The sequence below is a fragment of the Oreochromis aureus genome, linkage group 17, assembly GCF_013358895.1.
Source record: "Oreochromis aureus strain Israel breed Guangdong linkage group 17, ZZ_aureus, whole genome shotgun sequence".
In the NCBI taxonomy this organism is placed as follows: Eukaryota; Metazoa; Chordata; class Actinopteri; order Cichliformes; family Cichlidae; genus Oreochromis; species Oreochromis aureus.
This window is the reverse complement of record NC_052958.1, coordinates 17,661,079-17,688,948: the sequence shown is the minus strand read 5'-3', so window position 1 is coordinate 17,688,948 and position 27,870 is coordinate 17,661,079. Positions and strand designations below refer to the sequence as shown.

Sequence of the window (27,870 nt, the reverse complement as noted above, 5' to 3'; positions counted from 1 at the left end):
TGTTACCTCATAGAAAACGTCTGTTTATTTTATTTTTATTAACACTGTGTACTCGGTATATTACACAAATACAGTTTGTAGCTTTCACTTAATTACTTTAATGTAGTACCACTGGCCATGACATAAGTCTTTAACAGTAGAAAAACAGCAAAACTTACATACAGTTAATAGTCTAAAATGTTTACCAGGATTGTGTTTGCCGGGCCGATTTTAGACACCATGCCTTATGTTTTACACCTTTGCTTTGTAGTAACTGCTCAAAGTGACCTGGTGCATTTCAAGATAGCTATAGGCTTGCTTTTACAAGGCTCGAAGTCAAAAATGTAAAAATAAATAAATAAATAAAAAAGATCTACTCAGAAGCAAACTGCTATTATATATTTGTTTCTTCAAAATAAAGTAAGTAATTTTATAACAACCCACATCCCTTTAATGCTAGTTTGTTGATAATGATAGTTTGTTTCGGTGGTTTAGAGTGAGTTTTACTGGTAAGTTCACATTTTATGTGCAACAATGAGAGTTCAGAGTTAAGCTAGTAGAGAAATTAGCCCAGTTTGTGTAGCACCGACCACCAAAGTCAGAGCTCCGGGTTCTCACAGGAGCATCGAGGCTTGAGGGCTCTCCCGCCATAGGATGCAGGCTCGAAACAAACCCCCAGTAATCAACGATTTTCTCCCCAAGCCCGGATTTACAGCGGGGAGCAGCTGGAGAGGAACCCGTGTCACAAAACTGTACAAACACGAGCTCCTCAGTGGCTAATAAAGAGCCGCTTATAAACTTACCAGGTGCAACACTTCAGAAGAATCTTCTGTAACCTCACGCTACTTCCGGTCCGTCTCCAACAAGAGTCCGACTTTCCATGTGTCGTTAAAGTTCTATTCCGCTTTAAGGGCCTTCTTCTTTCTTTTTCGGCTACTCCCTGTAGGGGTCGCCACTGCCTCATCTCACTCGCTCTCCTTTCTGAATCGTCCTCTTTTCCCCTTCATCTTCATCCACTGTTCCTATTCATGTTGGTCACTCCCTATAAAAATGTTATCCAGAAAATGATTACTAACAATTCAAACACAAATTACCTTTTACAAACATATAGTGACAAATATTCGTCTTATTGAGCTCCAGGTTATGGAAGCTTGTTTCCACCTCTGAAAAAATATTAACTTGGAGTTAAAGTATGGGTTTATGACACCATAGTTCTAAATACAATGATTTATTTTGTGATATTTTAGTCTTTAAGTAGAAATACATACTATTTTTTAATTCCTCTTGGTTCTCGAAACCTGTAAGCTAGGGTTGGGGTGAGTCAAAAACAAACCGTGGTGAATCTAGCTCCCCTGCAGTGCAGCAGTGTATAAGACAGAATTATCCCAGCTGATTTCCATTTTTGCATTAATAATAATAATACAAAATAAATAGGAGATGATCCTGATAAAGGCCAGTCTGCAAATATACCATTCGGTATGTTTTTTAAACTTAAGTAGTAGCCTTATTTTTGCCCCAAACATTGAATATTTCCACTGACATTGAATTTATTTAAAAATTAGTTTTGAAATAGTCAGGGATCGAGTTGATAAAGTACAAGGAAATTTAGAAATAAGCAAGCTTTACTAGTTTCCAAAACGATCAAAACATTTTTACAAAAATTCAAACAATAGTTCTGGCACATAAAAGAGGACAATTAAACAGAATTAAATCGAGTTTTTATAATGAAGTAATAAATTATGAGCAGAAAACTGCAAATATTAACGTGTAGAAAACGAATTCTTTAGGCCTCCAGCAGAGGGTGCGCTCGTGGCGCGCTGCTGACAGCGGGGTGGAGTTGTTATTTGGTGGGATGCGGACTTTTTACAAGACAACACCCTGGCCTCTGACTTCACACTTCACACACACACATCAGCACACACTCTCTGCGGTAGGACCGTGAACATCACCGATAAGCTGTCAGTGCACGGGTCCGGGCCATGTCGCTCATAATCCACCTTTTAACCACTTTGGGTGAGTTGAAGTTTTAATTTGAACAAGTTTATTTGGCTAAAATTGATCTGCTGGGACATGTTCGCTCCCATCACATGTAATGAGAGGCATCTGCAAACGATTATCCACCGTTTTCCTGTTCCAAAACAAATGCTGGAGGAGAGTTTAAGAGCTAAATAAAACTTTCAGTAGAGCACTTTCTCACAGCTGCGCACTTAATTCTCATCTGAAGAGTGAATTCATGTGATTCTAATTGAAATAAACTGACCGCAAGCCTGCTCTGCTGCTGGCTTTTATCATTAAAACCAAAAGAAGAACGAGGCTTGTGCTTTGTGCTGACATCTCACTGACACCAGTCTCTCCTCCCTGCAGCCCTGTGGGCTCCTGTCAGGGCACAGCAGGTTCCGCAGTTCCCAGATATTTGCACCGAGGGCAGCTGCTACCCAGCCACAGGTGACCTGCTGATCGGCAGGGCGCACAAACTCAACGCCTCCTCCACCTGCGGACTGAATGAGGCCGAGAGCTTTTGCATCGTGGGACACCTGGAGGTAAAAAAGGATTTTTTATTTTTTTTAGAGCACAGGTAGCACAGAGAAGGCTTAATTGAAGGCTTCCTGCACAGGTTTTGTGTTTAATATCTGCTTTACAAAGTGCCAAAAGAAGATTTTATAGCCTTATTTAGGCCTCACTTGACCACTCTGTTTTTATAATCAAATGAGCCTTTGTTTTTTCTAATGGCTCATTTTCTTTTCCCTATATTCATGACTAATATTCCGTTGCTTTTTTGTTTTGTTCTGTTTTTTTCCATTATCTAAACCAGATTTTTTTTTTTTTACAGTTACAAAAATAAGAAAAGAAAAGAAAAAACAACCCACAGAACAAAATATTGGGGCAATGATAAATATTTTCTGAGATCAGTAAGGAAATAGGGTTATCTCTAATCTTTACATAAAGTCAATTTATTCCAATTTTGGTGAAAGATACTTGCCTTAATCTTTAGATGATAACTCCAGTGTGTTTTAATGTCATTAATTATGATATTCAGCTTCAGCTTCAGGGCTTCTGCAGCAGTAAATCTAGCTACGTTATGTTTTTTGGCCATGTTTTACTCCAAAACATCACAGTGAGTAAGAGCAAGTCCTGTGACAGCTACAGCAGCAGAAAACCTAACAACAGGAAACTGAGGCTACAGTTCACACAGCCTGACCAAAACTGGACAACAGAAGATGATGAGCTCTGATGAGTCTCAATTTCTGCTGCAGTGTTTGGACGGCAGGGTTGTTGATGGCAACAACATGAGCGCATGGATCCATCCTGCCTTATATCAACAGCTCAGGCGGGTGGTGTTTGTGCTGGAAAGCTGTGGGGGATATTTTCTTGGCACACTTTGCTCCTTTAGTGGACAGGTGGATTACTGCATTTTTAACTACTGTACATCTGTTTATTAGATCATAATTACAGATTCATATGCATGCAAAAATATACATAGTAAGGTTTAAAAACATACTAAGCTTCATCTCACCACTTGCGAATACTCGCCAGAGTCGAGATTTGTGTGTGCACTATTTTTTCTTTCTCTTTGATTTTAAACCAGGGTTGTGTAAAAACAAAGCATAAACTCAAAGACTACAATGGACATGAATAATATTGTTATTTGTACACAACATTAGAAAGTCTTCTGGGTGTTCTCTGCTTTTGTGGTTGCCTGCAGAGCAGATTTTTCCCAGTGGGACGATTCTGAATATAATCAGAAAGAAAATATATTGACTGAAATTATATGACGGTTCATATATGTCATACGTCATTTAAATGCAACATTTAAAGGATGTCAGTAGAAAAGCAAACATCACTGATCTATAAGCGTGGCATTCACAACATGAGCAGTTTTACTACAGCAAAACACTCATGAACTCAGGCCCACAGTTCAACCATGTGGACTTCGTGAACCATCTCTGTAAACAGAGTAGTGGAAAGAGACGTTTAGCCAAGCAAATTACTTCATCTTGGTGTTTCCTGCCACTACAGTATTTCTGTAACAGATAGCTCAAAGGCCTGCTGGATTATTGGATTTCTGTAGCTGACATCAGTTTTCAGAGCTTTTTTTCTGAAATTTTGAATATTTCTAGATCCATATTTTTCTAGATGCTGCTACGGAAGCTTTGCATGATTGATAGTCTATTTATTATTTGTATTTTACTCAGTGTAGTTCCTCTGACTGATATAGCTGGAAAGCTGTTTTAACAGCTAGTGGGTCGGTCTTCTAGGCTCACAGCTAGGCCTGTGTGCCTAGAAGACCATATTAGGCACAGGCACACAGGATGGCATCATACAGAGCCAAAAGCAGAAAAAACTGCCAGAAACAGAGTGTGCTGAGCAGTCTGAAGATTGAGGTTTTGTCTTGGTCATACACTGATGTCACTATTTGAAACTCTGGCCATGTTTAATTCACCAATGTATCAGTACAGATATCTATATGTATATATAACTGGAAAAGTATTATAGCTCCACTTTAACTGCAGAATTGTATTTGAAAAACTGTCCATACTAAAACAGGGAGTTTTACATTTTAAATGATTTCACCCTAAATAAAGTTGTTAAACAGTTTACTTAAATATTTTTCTTTCCTTATTGTCTTCCTGGCTGATGATCATTTCTGCATCATTGTCCAACATGAAACACGACTTTTAAATAACAGCACGCCACTTCCGAACACATTTGTGTGTCAGCTCAACTCACTTTAACAAGCTAATGCAGTTCTCCTGCCCTCAAAAGCACTTTCATATCTTCACGACTTTGATAAATTTGATTAGATGATTAAGTTTTTGAGAAGTCCTTCATAGCTGCAGAGAAAGTCCCTGCAAATTGTAGAAAGTGGGTCAGCTCAGTGTCTATTACAGGATTCACTGAAGTTGTGTAAATTGTAGCCTTGAAGATTTCTACAACTTATCGCTTCTGAATTCTTACAACACACATTGTTGATATCAGTGCTTTTGAGGCAGCGCAGCGACTGAATGAAAGAGACATTTGTGAATGTAGTGATGAAGAGGCCCTTCAGTGAATATAGCCCATGTTACTGTAGCTACAATTTACAGATGCATCATTACAGGCTATCATTAAGTGACTGTTTTGGAAACGGGGCAGTTATGAGGTTATAGTTACTGAATATGTGTGTGTGATGTTCAAAACCTGGCTGTGCAATTGTGGGATACAGCTTCTTTATAAACTACTCTTCCAAAACAACATGGCCAAATTAAAATTAAACAAAAATCTTCTAGCTGCTTTCGTCAGAATCAGTTTTTGACCATCAAAACTGGTTAGAAGTTTATTTTAAGCCTTGGTTTTAGGGTTCAATTTAGAATTAAGCTTAGCTTAGTTTTGATGGTTAACTTGAGGAGTAACTTGGGATTGTACAAATATCCTCCCAAACAAGCATGTTTGCCCCTCACCCTAAGCACAGAGTGGAGCAGGCAGCAGTTACTGTCGGTATTATTTCAGCATCAAATAAGAGAATGGCTGATCCAAATGACCTCAAACTTAGCACCACATCAAATTGTTACCCAAGCAGCACACCGGCCAAGTTTGAAGCAGATCACGTGTACAGTTGTAGAGATAAGTGAAGAGCAAATAGATGTGGAGATTTCTCCAACTGTTCTCAAACATGTGATGGTGTTCAGCACACAGCAACTTTATTTCACTCTGTTTCTCTGATTATGATTATGATTGTGTGTGTGTGTGTGTGTGTGTGTGTGTGTGTGTGTGTGTGTGTGTGTGTGTGTGTGTGTGTGTGTGTGTGTGAAGATGCGCATGTACATAATATCGAGTGGGAGTTCAGACATTCCCCTCCACAATAAAAGCGCTGTGCGCCTCACAAAGCCGTCCCTGTGTGGATGCGGGCCGGGGGCGACGAAGGGGATACTCTGTCTTCATCAAACAGCCTTTTTAGCGAGTCCTGTGTGTGAATGGTGTTTTTTATGAAAGCACAGACTCGCTGTGAGGCCATCTGAGATTTCTGAGGATGAGCACAATCCTAAAATATGAGCTGCAGATGAAGTGGAGGGAAAGAAGTCTGACTCAAGCAGACGACTTTCTTTCCCTTTTTTTCTGCTAAGTGGAGCCTCTTATCCAGAATCTGCTCACATTTCAGCGCAGACGTAGTTGGCTCAGAGCTTGGTGAAATTGAGAAACTAATTTTGTTTATTCACACGCGGAAATATTGTGACATTTAAGAGTGTGTGTGTGTGTGTATGTGTGTGTGAACCATAGTTTAGCTTGCGTACATGCCAAACCATCTGGCGTGCAGATCCCAGAGGCAGCGGAGGGGATTATTAAACAGACATGGCACAGAGAAACAGTATCATATACACTGTACATCATTACTGACTTCATCTCTTCCAGCTCATCAGTTAAACCACTGCATGGCTAAAAGTATGTGGACACTTCAATCTTACTTCCATAGGACATTGTTGAATAGTTTATTCTAAAACTATGGATGCTTTTTGTAAAGTCTCCTCCCTTCTGTGGGAATATACAACACTCCCATTTATACTGTAAAACTAGCACTCACATTAAAACACTCACATTATAGCAGCTGGATTGCATTAAAAAAGCACATATTTACTGTCACATAAAATATAAAAGCAGAAAAAAACAGTTTTTTGTAAATTTATGAGATCTTGTGTATTTTAAGCTTGTTATCTACAATGAAAATTTGCCTAAACGTTGCACCCCATTTAACCACATTCTATGCAAGAAACAGTCCCTAAGAAAACTGTCCGATGTCCTTTAATGTTAACGAATCAGCTGCTGTTTCTGGTTGGTGTCTTTGTGGCACGTCAAGAATATGGCGAACTGACGCTTTCACACTTCCTGTCCATCAGGAGACAAAATGTTTTGTGTGCGACTCCAGGGAGATGTACGACGAGGAGAGCAACGACATCAGCCACACCATCGAGAACGTGGTCACCACCTTCGCTCCTAACCGCCTCAAGACCTGGTGGCAGTCGGAGAACGGTGAGAGACACAAACGCACCAGAGAAACAAGATGAGGGGTGTTTCCTGTTTACTTTGGAGGGAGAATAGCGTGCGAGTCCTCACAGAGGCCGATCTCATGAGTACTGAGCTCAGTAATGAGTAGACAGGAGATCACAGAGCCTCTCATAGCAGCACCCCTTAGGGGTGGGGCTTACAGGTGTGCTGAGAAGAACAGGTGTGCGGGTAAGAAACAGATGTGTGTCAACACTTGACTTTAAAGTGGAAAAAAATAAGAAGTGTATTGTGAGACAGCAGAGCTTTAAGAGCTCCACAGAGAGACGGAGAGACAGTTTATAACTGAGAGGTTTTCTCACCTGTAATCACCTGTTTCATTGTTATCCACTCGTACAGCGAGGAACGTCATAGTGAAGCTTAAAACTACCAAATCCTTCCCAAATGTGAGGATTATGGTTGTAATTTTTCCGATTCCACTCATGATTTTCTTCCACTGACAAAATTACCAGCCAATTCCTTTTATTTTGCACCATTTCTATGTACACAAACCCAGATTCATTAATATGAGACTAAACCTTATTAATATCACCCAGTTTTACACTGTGTGAAGCATCAAAGTGGCAGATAAAATAAATGAAACCGAATATATGAATTTGAAATGACATTAGAAAGAAATATTTGACAAACGTTGTGGATCATTTAGACAAATTTTACTTATTTGGTATGTTTGGTTAATTTTATTGGTAATTGGTCAAATTGGTCAATTATTGCAGTTTGAAATAAAGTTTGATGGATTTGAACAACTCAAGTTTTTGGGGTTACATGGGAAATGTATTCACTGCACACAAAACTTCTTCCTGCACCTAAAGCTTCATTTAAAGTTTGTGTGGATAAAATAAGCTCTCATAGGAGGAAGAAAGTAAGCACAGGTCAAATTTTGATGAATTTAATACTGATATAATCTAAAATATACACATCATATAGAATAACATGAGAACAAACATATCGTGTAATAAGTCATTAAAGTTTTCTATTTTATTTTCTTAAATTTTCTTAAATTTGACATTTTTGTTTGACTTTCGTTTGGTTTTTATGAATTCATTCTGCTCTCATGACAGCTCTAGTTTTACCATGAAGGTTTTCTGTAACTTTTCTCAAGACATGCTTGTGTGAGAACTGGCGAGCCAAGTTCAACATCACTTGTTTGACTCATTCCTCAGTCAGCCACTTACATCACGACTGGAAGTCATGAATCCTAACCTGTGTCTCAACCACTGAAACAAACGTCTTCTCCAAAATACACAAACATCAGTGCACCTGATACGCTGCAGTCAGGTTGTTTAAATATACCAACTTGTGTTTAGTTTGGTTTATTCCAAACAAGCTGGAGAACATTTATATGCAATTCTCCGTGAAATTAAGTCCATGAATCCGCATCGTAAAATCTTTAGCTGGATCCTTCATGGTGATCCCAGTGCAGCTGGTTCCCATGCAGATGTAAAAAAAAATGATCCCATCTTCACGCAGACATTGTTCCTGCAGAGTGGTGGGAATCTGTCAGAGGTGTGAGTCACGGCAGATCGGCGGCCAGCAGTGCAGATGGTTCTCAAACAGCAGGAAGCTGCAGGCTCCACTCGGGATTTCCTAATTCCCCCACAGGAATCCTCCAAGTCCTCCGAGCTGCTGTTTTCAAATTCAAACTGTGCTTTGAATGTTTTTACATATTAAGTTTTGCATGTTGCATAAATTTGTTATATTACTGTAGGCTGAGTAACTGCAGCGTAAGAAAGTGAGCTGACTGCGTTTGCGTGAAAGAGTCGAACGCATGTTAATGCGTGTGAAGAAATCAGTCTGCGGAAAAACTTGAAATGTTAATTTCCTGTTTCCTGTCTGCTGCAGGTGTGGAGAACGTGACCATCCAGCTTGACCTGGAGGCGGAGTTTCATTTCACACACCTTATCATGACCTTCAAGGTGCCTGGTTTCCCTCACACACACAGACACACACACACAGACATCATACAACTGCTCCCATATCGGGGTTGGGCAGAAAAACACAGTGTTGAACAGCTGTGGTGGGGAAACACTGAAAATCAGTCTGGTCTCCTGAGAACGGTGGGAAGAGGAGGAGGAGGAAGAAGAGGAGGGAGAGGACAAGTAAAAGAATGCAGCTCGTCTCTCATGGCTGCTCGGCTTTGATGGTGGCCAGCTGGAGCTGCCTCTCATCAACTCAGCAGCTCTACATGGAGAACTGACCAAACACTCTCAGAGACACAATGCACATCCGGCCCATCCAAGACAGGAAAGATCAGCTAATTTAGCTTATTTTAGCTTATTATGTATAAATTATAATTTATTTAAACAGAGAACTATTACAGAAAATGTGCATATAGGCTATAGTTTATTAAAATATTGGTTAAATAGCACTATGGTGTCAAAATCTTACGAAAAAATATCCCAAATAATTTGAAATAAGGTGGGTATCTGTTTTTCACCGTCACATGCATCATATTAAATAAAATCTAAAAAGTTTTAGAGTGACATTTTTATTTAAACATAAGGCACACAAACATGTCACTATAAATACCAGGTTAAATAAAGATGCTTAAAAAAATATGGAGATTAGCACATCCTATCTGTCCTCTGAAGAGTCACTCTTACGTGTTAAATTTTTTTATTTCAACCTTTTTATGTAATTAAAAAACCCAAACACTGGAAAAATGTTCCCTTTTATGGTTTAATGTAGACGTCAGTAGATTTCGGCCCAATCTTCAGGCAGATTATTATTTTATTTATTTTTCATATGTGAGTGCTGCAGTGGACATAAAAGAAACAGTCGTATCAGTTACAGTAATAATTTGCCTGTTGGTCTTTATCTGCCTGCAGACGTTTCGGCCGGCTGCCATGATGATCGAGCGCTCCATGGACAACGGAAAATCGTGGCAGGTTTATCGTTACTTTGCCTACGACTGCAATTTGACCTTCCCTGGCATTTCCACCGGGCCCATGGTCAGAGTGGACGACATCATCTGCGACTCCCGCTACTCTGATATCGAACCATCCACCGAGGGAGAGGCGAGTTTGTGTTTGCTTTTTTCCCCTCCCTCTGAAAAAAAGTTTTTCCATATTTTTAGTTCTTACCTTTTTCCCCTTGTGTCTCTCAGGTGATTTTTCGGGTGTTGGACCCCGCGTTTGACATTGACGACCCCTACAGCATAAGGATACAAAGTGAGCTGCTTCTCGTTTTAGAAACTCAACCATTTAATCTTGTGACCCTTTAAGATAAAGCTTTCTCTTTTAAAATCTGAAATGGATTTATAGAGTAATTAGATGATTCATGCCAAGTTTGAGGGGAAAAATCAAATCAATGCAGTAGCTTTACCATTCAGAAGGTAAAAAAAACTGCAGAAACCAGGCTGTAAATATGCTTACACTGACATTATGACTATTGAGAGGTGAAGTGATCATCTCTTCATCACGGCACCTGTTAGTGGGTGGGACAAATTAGGGGCAAGTGAACATTTTGCCCTCAAAGTTGACGTTTTAGAAGCAGGAAAAATGGGAAAGTGTAAGGATTTGAGCGAGTTTGACAAGTGATGGCTAGATGATTGTGTCACAGCATCTCTGACCAATAAAACTGGTTAATCCGAAATTACTTAATTGAATGCATCCACTCTTTTATATCAAATTAGTACCAGATTACAGGAAACTTATATAAAACCAATATGAAACTGATGAAAGATTTAACCTGAGTGAGACTCTGAACGTACCACAGAAGGATACCAGAATGATTTCTTTTAGTCAGCAGTTGCTGAGTTACCTGTAGCAGATCTGCAGGGGTCAGAGATCAGACAGGACGAACACTGGAAAGAATTTCTCATGTGGAAGCAACTCGGACTTTGTAAACTCAAACACTGCCTCTGTTCCTTGATCACACACACGTGCAGTTGGCTCGTGTTAAGTACATGGTAACCGCTGTGGGTGTGTAAGGAACTGCGGCGCTATCCTCACGCTCAGAAACTCTGAAATCAACGAGAAGAAATAAAACCAAAACACTGATTCATTCAGGAACTCTGGTACAGTTTCAGCTAGTCCTCTATTAGTACTTTAAGCTGATGGAATCAGCATTTTTTTTATTTAGTACGAAAGTGAAATTTTAAAAAACATTACTGTTAATATTGAGCAAAGAAAAGTAGAAATGTAGAGATTAAAATTGTTTCGAGTCAAACAACTGCTGTACCCTCTACAACAGGACTTCCTACCCTAAGGATTAAACCCTCGTCTCGGACCAAATAGTTTACATTTTCACTTTCTTCATGACTGTGAAACTTGAGCATTTTATCTGTAAATCTTCCCGCCTCTTGTCTTATGGAGGGAAGGAAAAAAGAAATATTTCTGTCCAACTTTCAGAATTGAGCATAACTTAAATTAAATAAATAAAGCTCATGCAACTTGTCCCCTGAAACCCTGTGTTTAATGCCACAGTGATATAAACTGTGCTGTGTTGTCATGGAGACTTGTGTGTGTATAAAGGGCTCAAAATGCCCTTGTGCACTTAATACAGCAGGACATCACTGAGCCTTTATGGACAGGAATGAAACTCACAGTCTGAGACTTTAAGGGTTGGGATAAATAATCTCTTCTGAGTATGTTGCAGGCCAAGACAGGCAGCATTAACCTAACACAGCAGGGGAAACTGGAGCTCCTGGAGCAAATTCATGCAGGAGAAGAGTCAAACTCCAAGAGAAGGGTCAGTCCTAGTTCAGACTCTCTTGGTGGGAGGCTGGAACGCTATACTTGGGGCCAATGTGTCATAGTTTGCAGGAATTTGGACCCACAAACAAGACTCTACAGGGAGACAGGTTAAACAGAAAGCGCACCTTTAATGGTGGAAAAAACAACCGTTCAGAAATCCAAGAAAACAAAAATACAAATCCAGACTTTTAGAACACATATGGATAAACAACAGGGAAGTAAACTGAGGAGTGTCAAAATAAAACAGGAAATCACCTACTGATACTGATACTACAACCTGAAAACACAAAGACTTTAAATAATAAACAAAAATTGACACAAAGTTTAAAACTGGGCTCAACAGCCAGGTCTGTTTGTGCATCCCATTAGTAACCTCACGTTGGGTGCACCAGCTGGCTAGCTTTAGCCAGTCTGCATCTTCTGCTGCCTCTGCAAGCCTTTTGCAACCAACTTAAAGTATAGTTGCTCTTTTTCTTATTGTTTCTGTTTTTTATTTTTATCCCACATAATACTGTTCAATGCAGATACAATAATGATAATAATAATAACAATAATAATAATAATAATATTTTCAATGTGATGAAAGTGATCCTGACTGAAACAGAGATGCTTTGGATTTAATGAAACACTTTCACAGATGTCTGCGGGCGAGGTACTGAAGTGAATCTCCCTGTAAAACTGTGTGTGTGTGTGTGTGTAACCATTTTAATAATACATTCCTGTGTGTACACAGACATGCTGAAGATCACGAACCTCAGGGTGAAGTTCATGAAGCTCCACACTCTGGGTGACAACCTGCTCGACTCCCGCAACGAGGTGAAGGATAAGTACTACTACGCCCTCTATGACATGGTCGTCCGGGGAAATTGCTTCTGCTATGGCCACGCCTCCGAGTGTGCCCCAGTTGATGGAGCGCCAACAAGTGCAGAGGGCATGGTACGTCACACAGGCATATAACGAAAAGGCGAGAAACACCATTTTGCCATTTTTAAATCTAATTTAAACTTATTCTGCTGAGGTAGACCATGACACAAAGCAATAACCTAAAATGATTGGGTCTGGTTTGTAATTTAATGATGGAACAAGCATGCAATAAGTCTAATAAATTGGATCTCATGGTGTTTATCAGTGAGTTACGGAAGAGGATTAGGGCACCGGAAAATTAAAAAGTGGGCACGTCTTTTTTTCGTCTTTTCCAGAATTCTGACAAAAAAAGTCCGAATTCTGACAAAAAGGTCAGAATTCTGCTAAAGAATTCTGAGAAAAAAGTCAGAATTCTGAGCTTGAAGTCAGAATTCTGACAAAAAAGAATTCTGTGAAAAAAGTCAGAATTCTGAGTAAAAAGTCTGAATTGTTTTTTGTTAGAATTCCAATTTTTTTTTTCAGAATTCTGACTTTAATCTCAGAATTCCAACTTTTTTCTCAGAATTCTTTTTTCTCAGAATTCTGACTTTTTTTATGAGAATTCTTTTTTGTCAGAATTCTGACTTTTTTGTCGGAATTCTGATTTTAATCTCAGAATTCTGACTTTTTTCTCAGAATTCTTTTTTTGTCAGAAATCTGAGATTAAAATCAGAATTCTGACAAAAAAGTCAGAATTCTGACAAAAAAGACTTCTGTGAAAAAAGTCAGAATTCTGAGTAAAAAGTACCAATTGTTTTTTGTTAGAATTCCAACTTTTTTTTCAGAATTCTGACTTTAATCTCAGAATTCCAACTTTTTTCTCAGAATTCTTTTTTCTCAGAATTCTGACTTTTTTATGAGAATTCTTTTTTGTCAGAATTCCGATTTGTTTGTCAGAATTCTTTTTTTGTCAGAAATCTGAGATTAAAGTCAGAATTCTTTTTTGTCAGAATTCCAACTTTTTTCTCAGAATTCTGACTTTTTTCTCAGAATTCTGCTGCAGAATTCTGCTGCAGAATTCTGACAAAAAAGAATTCTGAGAAAAAAGTTAGAATTCTGACTTTAACCTCAGAATTCTTTTTTCTCAGAAAAGAGAAAAAAACGATCTGCCCACTTTTTTTTCTGTGGCCCTAATCCTCTTCTATAGTGAGTGGAGCTATGGAAGAAGCAGAAAGTTGTCATGTTTGACCATAGATAAAAAAAACAAAAAACAAAACTGAAAAGATTTGTGAGTAGAGAAACACCAAGCAGGAAGTTTGTAATCAGCTGGATTGTAAACTGATCAGGTGTGCAGGTCAGCGATTGCAGATTTCTCCTTAGAAAGAAACTCAAAGAACACAGGAGGGAAACACAACCAAGGCATCCCAAAGACAGAGAACAGAGGATGGAAGCATTTGAGCACAAAGGCTAACACGGAGACTGTGTTGTTGTGACTGGGGGGGGGGCTGACTTACCACTGGGGATGAGATGATGGGAGGCAGGTGTGTGAATTCAATTCAGTTTTTTTTATATAGCACCAAATCACAACAACAGTTGCCTCAAGGCACTTTATATTGTGAACTGAAGACCCTACAATAAGGCTAGGAAAACAGAGTAAACCTGAACAATTAGATGAGCCCCTACGAGCAAGTGCTTTGATGACAATGGGAAAGAAAAACTCCCTTTTAGGAGGAAGAAACCTCCAGTAGAACCAGGCTATAATAATTTTGTCAAGCCTGAAATGTTGGTTGAAAAAGCACTTCAGTACTGAAGAAAACCTGATTCAGCTTCGTATGTTTTAATAAACTGATATCAACAAATATATTTCGCTATCAGACATTTGTGGTGGTTAAATCAGTAATAAGCTATTACTGTATATATGTGTGTGTGTGTGTGTGTGTGTGTAGGTCCATGGCCGGTGCATGTGCAATCACAACACTGAGGGACTGAACTGCGAGCGCTGCCAAGACTTTTATCACGATTTGCCTTGGAGGCCTGCAGAGGGACGAAACACCCACGCCTGCAAGAGTAAGAACACAAACATGGAAAAGTCTACAACTCTCAGCTCTTTACACTCAGAGGAAGATCTCCACAAACATGATGACAGTACTGATAGCAAACAGGAGACTGACAGTTGCCGGTTCGAGCCCCGGCTTGGACAGTCTCGGTCGTTGTGTCCTTGGGCAAGACATTTCACCCGTTGCCTACGGGTGGTGGTCAGAGTGCCCGGTGGCGCCAGTGTCCGGCAGCCTCGCCTCTGTCAGTGCTCCCCAGGGTGGCTGTGGCTACAATGTAGCTTACCATCACCAGTGTGTGAATGGGTGGATGACTGGATATGTAAAGCGCTTTGGGGTCCTTAGGGACCAGTAAAGCGCTATATAAATACAGGTCATTTACCATAATGTTTTAACCACAAAGGAAGCAGTGAAACTTTCAGGGGTAAAAAATGGTTTGCAAAGGCCTTTTGAAAGTGACCATTAAAATTTGTGTCAACAGAAGCCTCAAAGTAACCATATTTTATTCACTGGTCTGACATATGACAGACCAGTGAATAAAATATACTAACAGTTTGTTAACATTTCATACTGTAAACTGTATGCGCATTAAAAGTATAAAGTGATGATGATGATAATTACACGCTGGTAGTAAAGTTATGAAAACACTGAAAATGTGAACAGGAAATGTGCTCTTCTGTTTTCAAAGGAAACTCAAAGTCTATGTTTCTTTTTCCTTCTTTCTCAGAGTGTGAATGTAACCAGCACTCCATGTCGTGCCACTTCGACCTGGCCGTGTATGTGGCGTCCGGCAACGTGAGCGGAGGCGTGTGCGACGACTGTCAGCACAACACGCTGGGCCGACTGTGCGAGCAGTGCGCGCCGTTCTTCTACCAGCACCCCAGCAGAAACCTGAGGGACCCAAACATCTGTGAACGTAGGTCACTGCTACGCAACTGTGGTTCAGTCTATTAATTAGACTGCGTGCTAAATGCATGCCGGTGTCCTTAGTAGCTCTTGCAGCAGGATTTTAATTACCTGCTAATGTCATGATCATATTTTTCAAGGGAATAAACTCTATTATGATCATGAGAGAGAACATGAAAACATCTGTTATAAAATCAGAGTAAAGAATTTGTAAGTTTGGAAGAAGGTGCAAAAAATCTACTACATTGTCCTTAGTGATATCAGAAGTGATGCTACAAACTACATCCTGCTACATATTATATATTTTTGATATCTTTGGCATATTGGGCCTTATACTGTGTATTAAGGCGCTGAATATTTTCCTGGCACGCTAACTGGTGTCCATTCCTTTTTTCATCTCTTTAATGTCTTTTTCTTCTCTCTAGCCTGCAACTGCGAGCCTGCCGGTTCTCTGGAGGGTGGCCTGTGTGACCCGAGGACAGATGTGATTGCCGGGCTGATCTCAGGTCAGTGTCGATGCAAAGCCAACGTGGAGGGAGAGCGCTGCGACCACTGCAGACAAGGACACTACGGGCTGGGACAAGGGCCACATGGCTGCCTACGTAAGTCAGATTATACTGCACTCACAATGTATTCTTCTATCTGTTAATATTAAAATACGCTTTCTTATGAAATCTTATTAAAGCAAAGGTTAACACAAGGAAATGGAAACAAAATGCTACAAAATAAAGTGAGTTAATTTGTAATTAAACCCTGAAAACTCTGCAAACCTTAAACTAAGGTTAAGGTTGTTGGTATGTTGTTGCAAACTCTAAATATGTCGATGGTCCCAGATGAATGGGAGGTTAGATCAGGAAGGGCAATCTGTGCAAAATCAGCCAACTCAAACATGTGAATCCATCTGCTGTGGCGACCACTCAGCTAATAAGAGTGCAGCACAACGTTCTTACAAAGCCTTACTTCCTGTATAATCTATAGAGAACTCCCTCTACATTTTAAAATTCAAATAGATCATAGTATATTAAATATACCCTAATTTCTGCATGTTAATGAGTACATTTGTGGAATTTTAGGGTAAAAAAAATGAAGTGATTTGGTTCGAGGAAGACAATAACAATAAGATATCATAGTAATACCACAGAACTTCAAATGAAAATAGACATAAACATACTCAGTATAGATAAACATACAGTAACTACAGTCAGACAGGCTGATGCAGTTTATGCTGTTGCTTCTTTTTGTGTTTTGGCAGCTTGTACCTGTAATCCGCTGGGAATGCTGCCAGGAGGAAACCCGTGTGATTCAGGCACAGGACGCTGCTTCTGCAAACGCCTCGTCGAAGGACACAACTGCGATCAGTGTCGGGTACGTTTCCACGCTCACTCTGGATACCTTCCTCTCTGCCTTAGTGCGCTTATGACTCATAAACATCTGCTTTCTACTTTTACAGCCACAGCATTGGGGTCTGTCCAATGACATGGATGGCTGCAGACCATGTGACTGTGACCAGGGCGGGGCTGTCAACAATGAGTAGGTGTAATTAATGATATTAAAAACAAGTGGGTCATTTCATGTCAGCTGACCAAATGTTTCTTTCATCACAAAAATGTTTTGAGCATAAAATGACCATTAATTTTTGGAAAAATGTCCAATAAAGCAGTTTTCATATAAGTCTGCAAACATGCTTTTTCACTGCTGCAAAGTAAGGCATTTTAACATTTGTGTCTTTGGGGATTGGCTTGTTTTTTAAGACAGCCTCAAGTGGCCAGGTTAGGAACTGCAGTTTATGGTTGCATATTTTCACCTCCAGAAGTTTCTGTTTGCATGTGACTCAGGACACTTCTTAACCAAAGTGAATTTCTTTAGTAGACAGATGCATGTTTCTATATAAGTTTTTTATTAAAAGACATTTGACAATTGTACATGGAGGCAAGAAGAGATTACCATTGACCATTAAATAGAAGTTTGTAAAAGCGAACAGGCTCAAAACTGCTCCTGCAGGAGTGCAGCTGTTTTGCCTCTAAAGAAGAAAGATGTCTAACAGGAAGCAATGAAATTGATGGAAGTTCTCACCATTTTCATTAAATTATAAACAAAGGAAAAAATAGTTTATGCATGTGGATGTGTAAAACTTTGTCTTTCTTTTTCCAACCTGCCATCTCTCCACAGCTGCGATCCTCACACAGGACAGTGTGTGTGCAGGGAGCACATGTTCGGGCGCCGCTGCGATCAGGTCGAGTCCGGCTACTACTTCATGGCTCTGGATCACTACACATACGAGGCAGAGGACGCCAAGTACGGCCCTGTGAGTGTGTTCACGTCAGCTTGTGGTGCTTTTTTTTTTCCTCCAGACTTCTGAACGTTTGTTTCTCCATCAGGGTGTGACGCTGGTACCTCGGCCCTATCCTGAAGGTCGGAGTCCTACGTGGACTGGTATGGGCTTCGTTAATGTGCCAGAAGGAACCTATCTAGAGTTCAGCATCGACAACATCCCCGAGTCCATGGACTATGACATCCTTATACGCTATGAGCCACAGGTAACGCAGAGAATTTGCATATTTCCAAGTCCGTCATTGTTCCATGACATTTTGAAAGAACCTTTGTCACCAACTTTTTATGGTTTCTTTCTTTACTGAACATTTTCCTAAAGTTTGGCTGAATATTTTTGCGTAATCTTTCAAGCAGGCAGACAAACAGGCAGAACACTTGTGCAAACATCAATGAGATCTCCCGTCCTTTCAGTCATTAATTAAATGAAAATATTCTCTACATAAACCCTGAGTTATCTAGTTCATCAATAAGTGTTGATAAATATGAAGTATGTCACGGCTGTTTGCCAACTGGAATACCATTTTTTAGAGAAATATCTAATCAGCCAATCACATGGCAGCAACTCAGTGCATTCAGGCATGTGGTCGAGATGACCTGCTGAAGCTCAAATTTAAGTTACTTTCAACATGGCATGATTGTTGGAGCCAGACGAGCTGCTCAGAGTATTTCACAAACCGCCGATCTACTGAGATCAGCAGTACACCGCACAGCCATCTCTAGAGTTTCCAGAGAACGGTCCGAGTAAGAGGAAACATCCAGTGAGCGGCAGTTCTCTGGGTGAAACCGTGAAGGTCAGAGGAGAATTGCCAGACTGTTTCAAGTTGAAGGCAACAGTAACTTTAAAGAAAAACACTCGTTACAACCAAAGTATGCAGAAGAGCATGTCTGAATACTACAGCAGCAGAAGACCACACTGGGTAGGTACCCAGTGTGGTCTTCTGCTGCTGCTGTAGTATTCAGACATGCTCTTCTGCATACTTTGGTATCCAGCTAAGTATTAGCTAAGTATTAGCTAAGAACAAGAAACTAGGGCAATACTTCATTCACCAAAGTGGGACAGAAGATTGGGAAAAACTTTGCCTGAATGCCAACTATCTCTTTTTCATGAAACATCTGACGTAGGGTAGCAGACATCAACTGTCTGCTACTCTATGGACAGTTTATTTGAATAAATACACTTGAACAGAAACAAAGACAGAGGAACGATGAAGGATTACCACTTGTGTGTTTGTTTGTTGACAGCTACCGGAGCAATGGGAGGAGGTGAACATCCAAGTGCAGCGCCCCGTCTTCAACCTTCCAAACTACTCCAGTCACTGCAGTAACTCTTTCCAGAGTGGAGACCAGCAGTTGATCTCTCTTCCACCTGGATCCAGGTAAAACATTCATTTACTGTACACTGAACATGCTCACACAGACACATACACTGACTCTGTGTGTGTGTTTCAGACATGTGTTGTTGGTGAGGCCGGTGTGTTTTGAGAAAGGGCTGAACTACACGATCCAGCTCAATCTGCCTTTCTACTCGTCAGTCAGCACCGTCCAGAGCCCATACACACTCATCGATTCGGTATGTGGCTTTGCACACAAACACACACACACCTGTTCGGGCAGGTCCTGCCTGTACTCCACGACCTGTCCTGCTGAGATCATACGGCTCTCTTGAAATGTAAAAACTTAAGTCCATGGACACTCATTGCCTACAGCAGTTACTTTAGGAACGTTTCATGTCCATTCAAGCCTGTGAAAGCTCCAACTGTTGGTCTACAATGGCCTTCAGTAGCTCTTAACCCTCTTCTCTGTTTTTAAAGTTGGTGCTGATGCCCCGTGTCAGAGACTTGGAAATGTTCCACGGGGACGTGGGAGAGCAAGCATGGGATACGTTCCAGCGCTATCGATGTCTGGAGAACAGCCAGAGCATCATAAAGAGCCCCATGACCGACATCTGTAAACAGTACATCTTCAGTGCCTCTGCCCTCCTGCATAAAGGAGCCATGGGTGTGTAGTTCATCTTCATCTTCAGAGTCTGAAGATGTTAAAAATTGTTCCTGCTTCCACTTTCACCACCTTTTTTTTCCCCCAATCTCGTCCCTCAGCTTGCCATTGTGACCCTCAGGGTTCGCTCAGCTCCCTGTGTGACCCCAACGGCGGTCAGTGCCAGTGCCGACACAACGTCGCAGGCAGGAACTGCGACCGTTGCGCCCCAGCTACCTTCCTGTTCGGCCCTGCCGGCTGCAGACGTGAGTGCAGCTGAAGTTCAATGCCTATGTGTTCATCTTCAGTTTAAATTTCTTCTTTAATCCTAATCCCTTCACCCCCACAGCTTGTAACTGTGACCCTCTGGGCTCTGTCAGCTCCTTGTGCCACGAGGCCACCGGCCACTGCGAGTGTGTCCCGGGGGCCACGGGTCGCCAGTGTTCACACTGCCTGCCGGGCTTCTGGGGCTTCCCTCACTGCCGACCGTGCCAGTGTAACGGCCACAGCGAGTACTGCCACCCTCAGACTGGAGAGTGTCAGAGCTGCAGAGACTTCACCACCGGACATCACTGCGAGAGGTGAGGATGTGAATGTAGATGCAGTGGTGGTACTGTCTGCTAATACTAGTGAGGTAGAGACAGATATTATAGAGATTCAACATAAAAGAATTAGTATAACAGCTTTTATAGGGCCTTAAAGCTCATTTCCTTGGTCCAGGAAAAAAGGAGGTTTAACCATTAAACCCCAATGTGTGGAAAGGAGTGTAGGTGTCTATAAAAAGGGTGGCAACATATAGGGACAGCAGAAGATAGCATCGTCTTAGCCCACAGTATTTGTCAAATTTGAATTAAAGCTGAGAACAATAAGCACAAGCATCAGTTACAAAAAGAACAGGACTGCATCACTGATATACAAACAAGAAAAAAAATACAAAAAAACCTGACTTCCTCAATTAATCCAGAATATTCAGTTTTCTGTCATTTATGTAAAGCCTGAACCATTAAAGAATTACCAGAAAATTCAGTTTGACAGTGTTTATGGGTTATAAACACTGTTATTAGTGAGTGTTTATCAAACCTTCTTACAGAGATTTTTTTTTAGAAATGAAATTTCTATATTCTTTTTCTACATAGTGCAGTTTATTGGTTAGAAAAGTTGTTGTGCATTTTATTCAGTTTTTTTAGGGAAAAAATCACTCCCATCATGCAGAAATCTTAAAAACTCACAAAATCTTATGTATCAAATATGAAACACTTGGCATTACGGGGTTGAAAATAAAAGAATAAAATTTTCATTTGTGTTTTTTTTTTTCTTGCGTAACAATGCTAGTTTTTGAAGGCGCTTCAAATAAAATTTACAATTCCTTTTTTTTGCTATTCATAATCCAAAATTTCAGGTTGTTATCTCAAGAATTTGACTTATTATTAAGTCAAACTTCTGAGAAAATAACCTGAAAATGAAAAAACCCCTGAAAGTTCTAGTTAATAAATAAAAATATGGCAGCATTGTATTTATTTAGATTTTGAGCCGTTGAAAGAGGCTTTTAAAGATTTTTCACTCTAAGTTGTCTGAGGAAAACTTCACAGTGCTGGAGTTGTGGATCTGCAAGCCGCTTTGCAACCCATCCAAACCCAGCTCCTTCTCTCCTGTGTTGAACTGAATCTACCTGATGTAATTTTAAGGCAGAATTATATGAATGCTGCTATATGTGATGTTGCAGTTTGGACAGACATTTCTTCAGTACTCAGGTGTCTCTCAGAAACAGCTGATTTTTACTAACCTTTTCCTTCCAGATCTAAACTGAAGGATCCATTAACACCTTTTCTTCTGCTACCAGGTGTTTGAGCGGTTACCACGGTGACCCAGAGCTGGGTTCAGGCGGATACTGTCGTCCTTGTATGTGTCCTGATGGGCCACGCAGCGGACGCCAGTTTGCGGACAGCTGTTACCTTCTGCCTAATACCAATCAGCTGGTGTGTGTGTGCAGCCCTGGATACAAAGGTATGTAAACACAACATTTCACAGATTTGTTTTTATGTAAGCGGGGCTCAGGTGCAGTTTTTGTCAACATGTCTTCATGTCACACGCTCATCACCAGTCCAAACAGACTTCAGTAGTCTGTAATTAGCGTGCCAGACCTCAATCTTTAGATTCAAGAGGAAAAGAAAAGCAACCAGCTCGAGGTCTCATGTACGATACCATACCAGCTGATTTGTCTCCTGCATCCCTTCCAGGTGTCAGGTGTGACGAGTGTGCCCCGGGTTACTTTGGGAATCCTCTGGTGCCCGGTGGGCGCTGCATGCCCTGCCAGTGCAACAACAACATCGACATGCACGACCCGGACTCCTGCGACGCTCGCACCGGCACCTGTCTCAAATGCCTGTACCACACCCAGGGCGACGGGTGCCAGCACTGCAAACTGGGTTACTATGGCAATGCTGCCACACAGAGCTGCAGGAGTGAGTACAGCTGAACACGATTCATCATATTTATTGTTATCCAAATATATTGTTTGTGTCTGTCATTGGATTGTGGACCACCTTTTTTCTGAGTTTAGCATTTGGATTGTTGCCATCTTGTTTTTGTGTATCCAAAAGTGATCTTCATGAATGCATTTGGACTTAGTGGTGGAGTGGTTAACATATTGACTTGGTAACCAGAAGGTTGCTGATTTGATTCTAGCCAGAGCCTCAAATCCCCTTTGTGATTGGGTCAGGAAGGGACTTACAGCTACCTGCTGTAGCAACCCCCTGTGACAAGGGAGCAGTCAAAAGCAGCTAAACTGGACCCAGACTGTTGGAATAGTTAAACCCACAGAAGTTCAGTTTACCAGAGAATTTATTTTAAAATGTAAAGGTGGACATTTTAAAATGGGAGTCTGCTGAGGTTTCTTGTGTGACATGATGCGAGCATTGCTCGAGAATTCGTCATATCCAATATTGCAAATTGGATATTGGATATGATGCAACCACCTGTTGCAAAGTAACAATGTGTATTTCGTGAGTACTTCCTGGAGGTTGCTAACTGTTGCTAGGTTAAGTCAGTCACAAAGAAGGTGCTGCACCAAATCCTCCTTATGATTGGTTTGGTCACTTGTATTTTTGAAGTCGGCGACTTGACTGCAAACACTTGCTGATTTCTGGCTGTAAAAGCAGCGAGTAAAGCTGAAGCGTGATGCAAACCAGAAATGGAGAACATTTGCCTTCAAAATAAAGGTTGTACTTCAGCGCTACAGTCAACTTGTTTCTAAAGCTGGCACAGCTTTAACTTTGAAGGCAAACAGTCTGTACTGTCAGCTGTTTGTACACAAGTCTGTGTATTCTATGCAAACTATGGGAAACTGCACCAATCTGCTCGCAACCAAAACAATGAGATTTTTGCCAACCAGTTAGGGGATATCCTTTTTTCCAGGGTGACTAGTGGTCATCCAGAGGTTTACTGACCGCCCTTTAAGCTGCGTGATTGGGACTTTAGAAGTCAATTTCTAAGGGAGTTGTTGGTGTCATTTTTAGTTGTGGCTGCTGCTTGATTTGTGGATATTCATCAGAAAAGTACTAACATTGGCCTAAATTTTGTATTTTGCATAAAGGCAATTAATGTAAAGTCGGCATTTCACTTAGTGGTGTATAGTGTGGAAGTGGTTATGATCACATAGTCTGAATAGAATCTGTCTATGTTAACAAACATAGACAGATCTCAAATATCCATCTAGCCAGTAAATTTCCCATAATTCTGCGGTGCATCTTTCTTGTTACATGTCTTCACTGCGCAGAGTGCACGTGTTATTCAGTAGGGACGATTCCTTATGCCTGTTCGTCCCCCGATGAATGTCGGTGCGACCAGCGCAGTGGCCAGTGTCCCTGCCTGCCCAACGTGGTCGGTCAGAACTGCGACCGCTGTGCTCCAGATACGTGGAACCTCGCCAGTGGGACGGGCTGCCAGCGCTGCGACTGCGATCCCGTCCACTCGTTCAAATCCTCCTGCCATGAGGTGAGGCAGACTGCGTTTATAACCATATTTTCTCCTTTAACGCTATCATGCAGTAATTTTTGGTTAAGCCTTTTAACTTTTAGAGACATTTTAGGTGATGAAATCTAAAACTTGAGCTCAGGGGCTTGGTGTGAGCCACCTGGAGCGCAAATACCACTGGAATTTTTTATTTCTGGTAGGATCATCCATACCGAGCAGGTCAATGCCAGATGAATGGTTTCCCTGCTCAGATTTTTCCTGTATCTGCCGGACTGGATGTATGTATAAAGATATAGGAATGGGTATTTATAGTAACAGTTGGGAAAAGAACCGGAGCAAACAGTGAGGACGGAAACATGTGGATATGTATCCAAGGACAGTATTGACATTTGAGGAGAACAAGAAATCTAAACTCCAGTTAATTCATTAATGAAACCCCCGCACCACCGTCTCAGCAGCTGCTCCAGTTAACTCTCTCTGATCACGATCTGAAGTGAATCACAAACTCTTATCCATCTATGAGCTGCTGTTTCCAAACTTTCTCTTACATAGTGTGGGGGATTGGTTTTCCCAATCCCCCAAACTGTAGGGTGTAAAAATCCCAACTACTCCGAGTAGTTTTTGATATATGGACTCCAGCTGTTTAGGACCTGCTTTTTTCCTCACATGTAAAGAACTGATGACATGCACTCACTCACACGAAACATTCAGCTTTCTGTGTTTACTGGCTTCACTCCATCGGAGGAAGGAAGTCTCGGAATACACTGTGGAATGACACAGGATTTTTTTTCCTGGGAGGAACAAGTTCTGCCAAACTACAAAGCTTTATTGTGTCTGCATCGGAGAGAAGAGCTTTGAAGTTTATTGAACGCTTTGACCTGATCGCTGTGTCTTTACAGGTTACAGGACAATGCATGTGCAAGCCCGGTTTTGGTGGCCGGACGTGCCGGGAGTGCAAAGAGCTCTTCTGGGGGAATCCAGAGGTCAAATGTTATGGTAAGATATCACCACCACCCAAATGCAGGACCAGAGAGGCAGAGTCAAACATTTGGAGGTCAGCCAGTCTGCCAGGGAGTATACAAGAAAGAACTTGGTGAACTACTTTAAACATGACAGAAAAATAAAAACAAGAAGCCATCGGGAACTCTGGGAAATGCCTGGAAAGTTTCATGTCAGTGAGAACAAGACTATCTGGCAGCTGGCTGTGGGAAACAGGGGGGTGGATGCATATAGCAAGAATACCAACAGGGTAACAGAACACAGGTGAGACAAACTGAGCACAGGAGAAATTAATGAGGGTGGTGGAGACAGTTACAAAGGAGGGAAAACTGACAGGAGGGCAAAGTGACCCAGTTACTAAAATAATTCCTGTTACTTAGTGAGTCTGACCCACAAACGTATTTCTTTACTCTGAATTTTATACAAACATAAAGAGCCCATTGTAAAATGTAAAAGGATATTTGAGTAAATTACAGGGAAAATGTAAAAAATATGTCTCGTTTTTTAAAAGAAAAACTTGACTGTATTAACTAAAATTTAGTGTAAAAGTCTTTTGACTGCTGGTAGACACTGACATGTTCAAAGTAATGCTCAGGTGTTGAGAAACTTGCTGGTGGTCGGTTTTTAGTTGTTTAAGTTGGACAGTGACACTATTAGAAATATGATCAGGAACAATAAAGATACATTTTATCAGTTGTAAGAAATTGGAAGTCATCTTGTCTTTAATAGCAACACGGGAAGAATGGAGAGACTGTTTTTATGTGCTTTTCCTGAACGAGCAATTTAACAGGCATAATATAAACTAACAACAGATATAAACTAAACAAGTAGGTCCAAGAACCGAGCCCTGTGGGACTCCACATTTTATTAGATCGGTTGATGAGATAAAGTTGACCACAGTGACTCTGAATACTCTATAGGTGAAGAAGAAGTAGGATGAGACCCATTTGAGTGCCTTTCTACTTCGGTCAGCCTCATTCCTAAGTCTCTTGAGGGAAATGCTACGGTCAACTATCAAATGCTGTAGTCAGGTCTAGTAAGAGCTTTATCTTCCTGTGTCTCCTCCTCCTTACTTTAGAGGTCACCATGGTGGATCACCTTCCTCCATCTCACCCTGTTTCTACCATCTCCTTCTCTCACACCAACCTTCACCACATTCATGAATCTCCTCTGAGGTCCTGCTCGTTTCCTCCTCCCTGGCAGCACCAATATGTCCACTATCCCTCCTCTGCACATGTCCAAACCATGTCAGTCTTTCCTCTCTGACTTCACCAGTTAAAATAAGAACAGTAAGATTACCCGAATCTGAAGCCTAAGTAAAGCGGTTTCTGTACTGCCAGAGAATTGTCGTCTTTCATTACCTCTAAGAGCTGCTTTATAACCACTTTCTCAAGAATTCTTGGAAGTTGGGGTAATTTGGAGACAGGATTGTAGATATGGGGTTGTGTTGGCTGGATAAAATAGCCTGGGACATGGACAGATCAAAGGGCTCCAACTTCAAAAACCTGCCTGAGCAACTTAGATAAACTTACGTCAAAAACGTTTCTTTCTACAGCCCATTAAAAAGAAAAACACCCTCAGTGGACCAAAGTGCTGTAGGGATTATACAAAATACACATATCATATACATAACAGTCACTAAATCAACAATGAATATACATTACGATCAAATAAAAACAAAGTGAGTAAGATAAACGGCAGGCTACCCTGCTCAATTAGACCTGAAAGAAAGCGGGAAGAAATCGTTTTTAAAAGTGGTTTAACGTGTTGAGACTGAGCTCAAGACTGAGCTGTGAAAAAACAGATTCTTCCAAAGATTCTGGAGTTTGTTTCAAGTAAACCTGTGTGGGACACAAAGACACAAAGTCGAAGTGCAGTAAAAAACTACCCGATAAACACAATGAATTATTTCACGGTGAAGCAGACAAATATTCTGAGGTTAGCGGCGCCCTGAAGCAGTGTCTAGAAACTACTCAGAAATTCATCATATCAGCTTGTTTTTGCCACCCCCAGGTGGTACGTACGGTCTAATGGTACGGTACTTATTTTTTCTTTGCCTTTAGTTAAGTTTTTGTAGCTCTAAAACATCTCACAAGCTTATATAACTTTCTAGCAGCTTTTTTGCCTTCTGCGCCACAGAAAGGGAAACTTAACAAGGCTCCAGCCCCTCTGAGACCGTGAATAGGACAACGAGTTAAGAAGGACATGCCACTGTGGCCTTGTTTGTATTTTTATCAGTATTGTCTTCACACTGCAGACCTTCAGTCTTACACTGAGCACTAACAATACCCTCACTTCCATTTCAGCACGTTGGAGCTAAACCATCACTATTCTAATACTTCCCAATGTGTCCTTGTGGTTGGATCTTAGTATTCATGTTCTCACAGGATGTTATTCTTGTGACTCACACTTTGTATTCTTTTTCCACAATTTTCTGCTATTTTCGGCATGAGCGGGAGACCAACAGCGATAGCTTTGAAATGGTTTCCAGATGATTCGGCTTACTCCGACAGCAGTTACGTGTCGGCAGCACTCAGTCAGCCGGGTTGGCGCTCAGATTTGTTTTCTAATCCTGAAAAGTTTTATTGTCTGTGAAACAAACTGCTGAAGAGTCCATCTGCAGTAAAGTGTCCCACAGTAGCTGGCTCACACTCAGAGAAAGAGAGAGCAGCAGGGGCAGCTGGATCTGGGAATGACCTCTTCTCATGAGAAACACATGTTCTCCAGAATTCCCAGGCTTCCCATTTTCGTCCTGGACAAGCACACAGAGGAAATAGGAACACTGAAATATTCCCACTGAATTCTCTGATGGTCTTTTAAGCCTTGAAACCAGCTGGACTTCACCTCCTTTCAGTGCAGATGATGAAATAATGCACCAATTCACAGGAACGCTGTGGCCTCCTCAGTGAGGAATGTGTGGGAGAGTATATGTTGTATGCCAGATAAAAAAAACGCCTCAGATTTACAAGTGTCAGCGGTTAAAATGTCTTTTTAATATAATAGTAGTGTAGCTTTTCTCAGTTAGTAACCCATAATTACCATTTACATTCGTCCATGGCTGCGTTTCTGTAGAAAGATGT

General features: G+C 41.0%; 2 protein-coding genes across 2 annotated transcripts in view; one reads left to right on the top strand and one right to left on the bottom strand.

The window, feature by feature from the left end:
* The window catches only part of ssbp1 (single-stranded DNA binding protein 1), an 11,550-nt gene extending 10,677 nt beyond the window's left edge, over positions 1-873 (bottom strand). The window contains exon 1 of the mRNA XM_031746394.2: positions 783-873. The gene's annotated coding sequence lies outside the window, so the exon portion shown is untranslated. The remainder of the gene's footprint in view (positions 1-782) is intronic.
* Positions 874-1,864: 991 nt separating this feature from the next.
* Positions 1,865-27,870, top strand: part of lamb1b (laminin, beta 1b) — a 33,814-nt gene continuing 7,808 nt past the window's right edge. Inside the window, exons 1-23 of the mRNA XM_031746328.2 lie at positions 1,865-1,992; positions 2,344-2,519; positions 6,849-6,981; positions 8,857-8,930; positions 9,843-10,031; positions 10,121-10,184; positions 12,445-12,647; positions 14,501-14,621; positions 15,336-15,524; positions 15,940-16,116; positions 16,767-16,879; positions 16,965-17,044; positions 17,684-17,819; positions 17,893-18,051; positions 19,088-19,221; positions 19,295-19,415; positions 19,657-19,843; positions 19,942-20,085; positions 20,169-20,400; positions 21,660-21,823; positions 22,057-22,281; positions 23,595-23,812; positions 24,691-24,787. Coding sequence (XP_031602188.2) covers positions 1,959-1,992; positions 2,344-2,519; positions 6,849-6,981; positions 8,857-8,930; positions 9,843-10,031; positions 10,121-10,184; positions 12,445-12,647; positions 14,501-14,621; positions 15,336-15,524; positions 15,940-16,116; positions 16,767-16,879; positions 16,965-17,044; positions 17,684-17,819; positions 17,893-18,051; positions 19,088-19,221; positions 19,295-19,415; positions 19,657-19,843; positions 19,942-20,085; positions 20,169-20,400; positions 21,660-21,823; positions 22,057-22,281; positions 23,595-23,812; positions 24,691-24,787 — 3,370 coding nt within the window. The 5' untranslated portion in view covers positions 1,865-1,958. The remainder of the gene's footprint in view (positions 1,993-2,343; positions 2,520-6,848; positions 6,982-8,856; positions 8,931-9,842; positions 10,032-10,120; positions 10,185-12,444; positions 12,648-14,500; positions 14,622-15,335; positions 15,525-15,939; positions 16,117-16,766; positions 16,880-16,964; positions 17,045-17,683; positions 17,820-17,892; positions 18,052-19,087; positions 19,222-19,294; positions 19,416-19,656; positions 19,844-19,941; positions 20,086-20,168; positions 20,401-21,659; positions 21,824-22,056; positions 22,282-23,594; positions 23,813-24,690; positions 24,788-27,870) is intronic.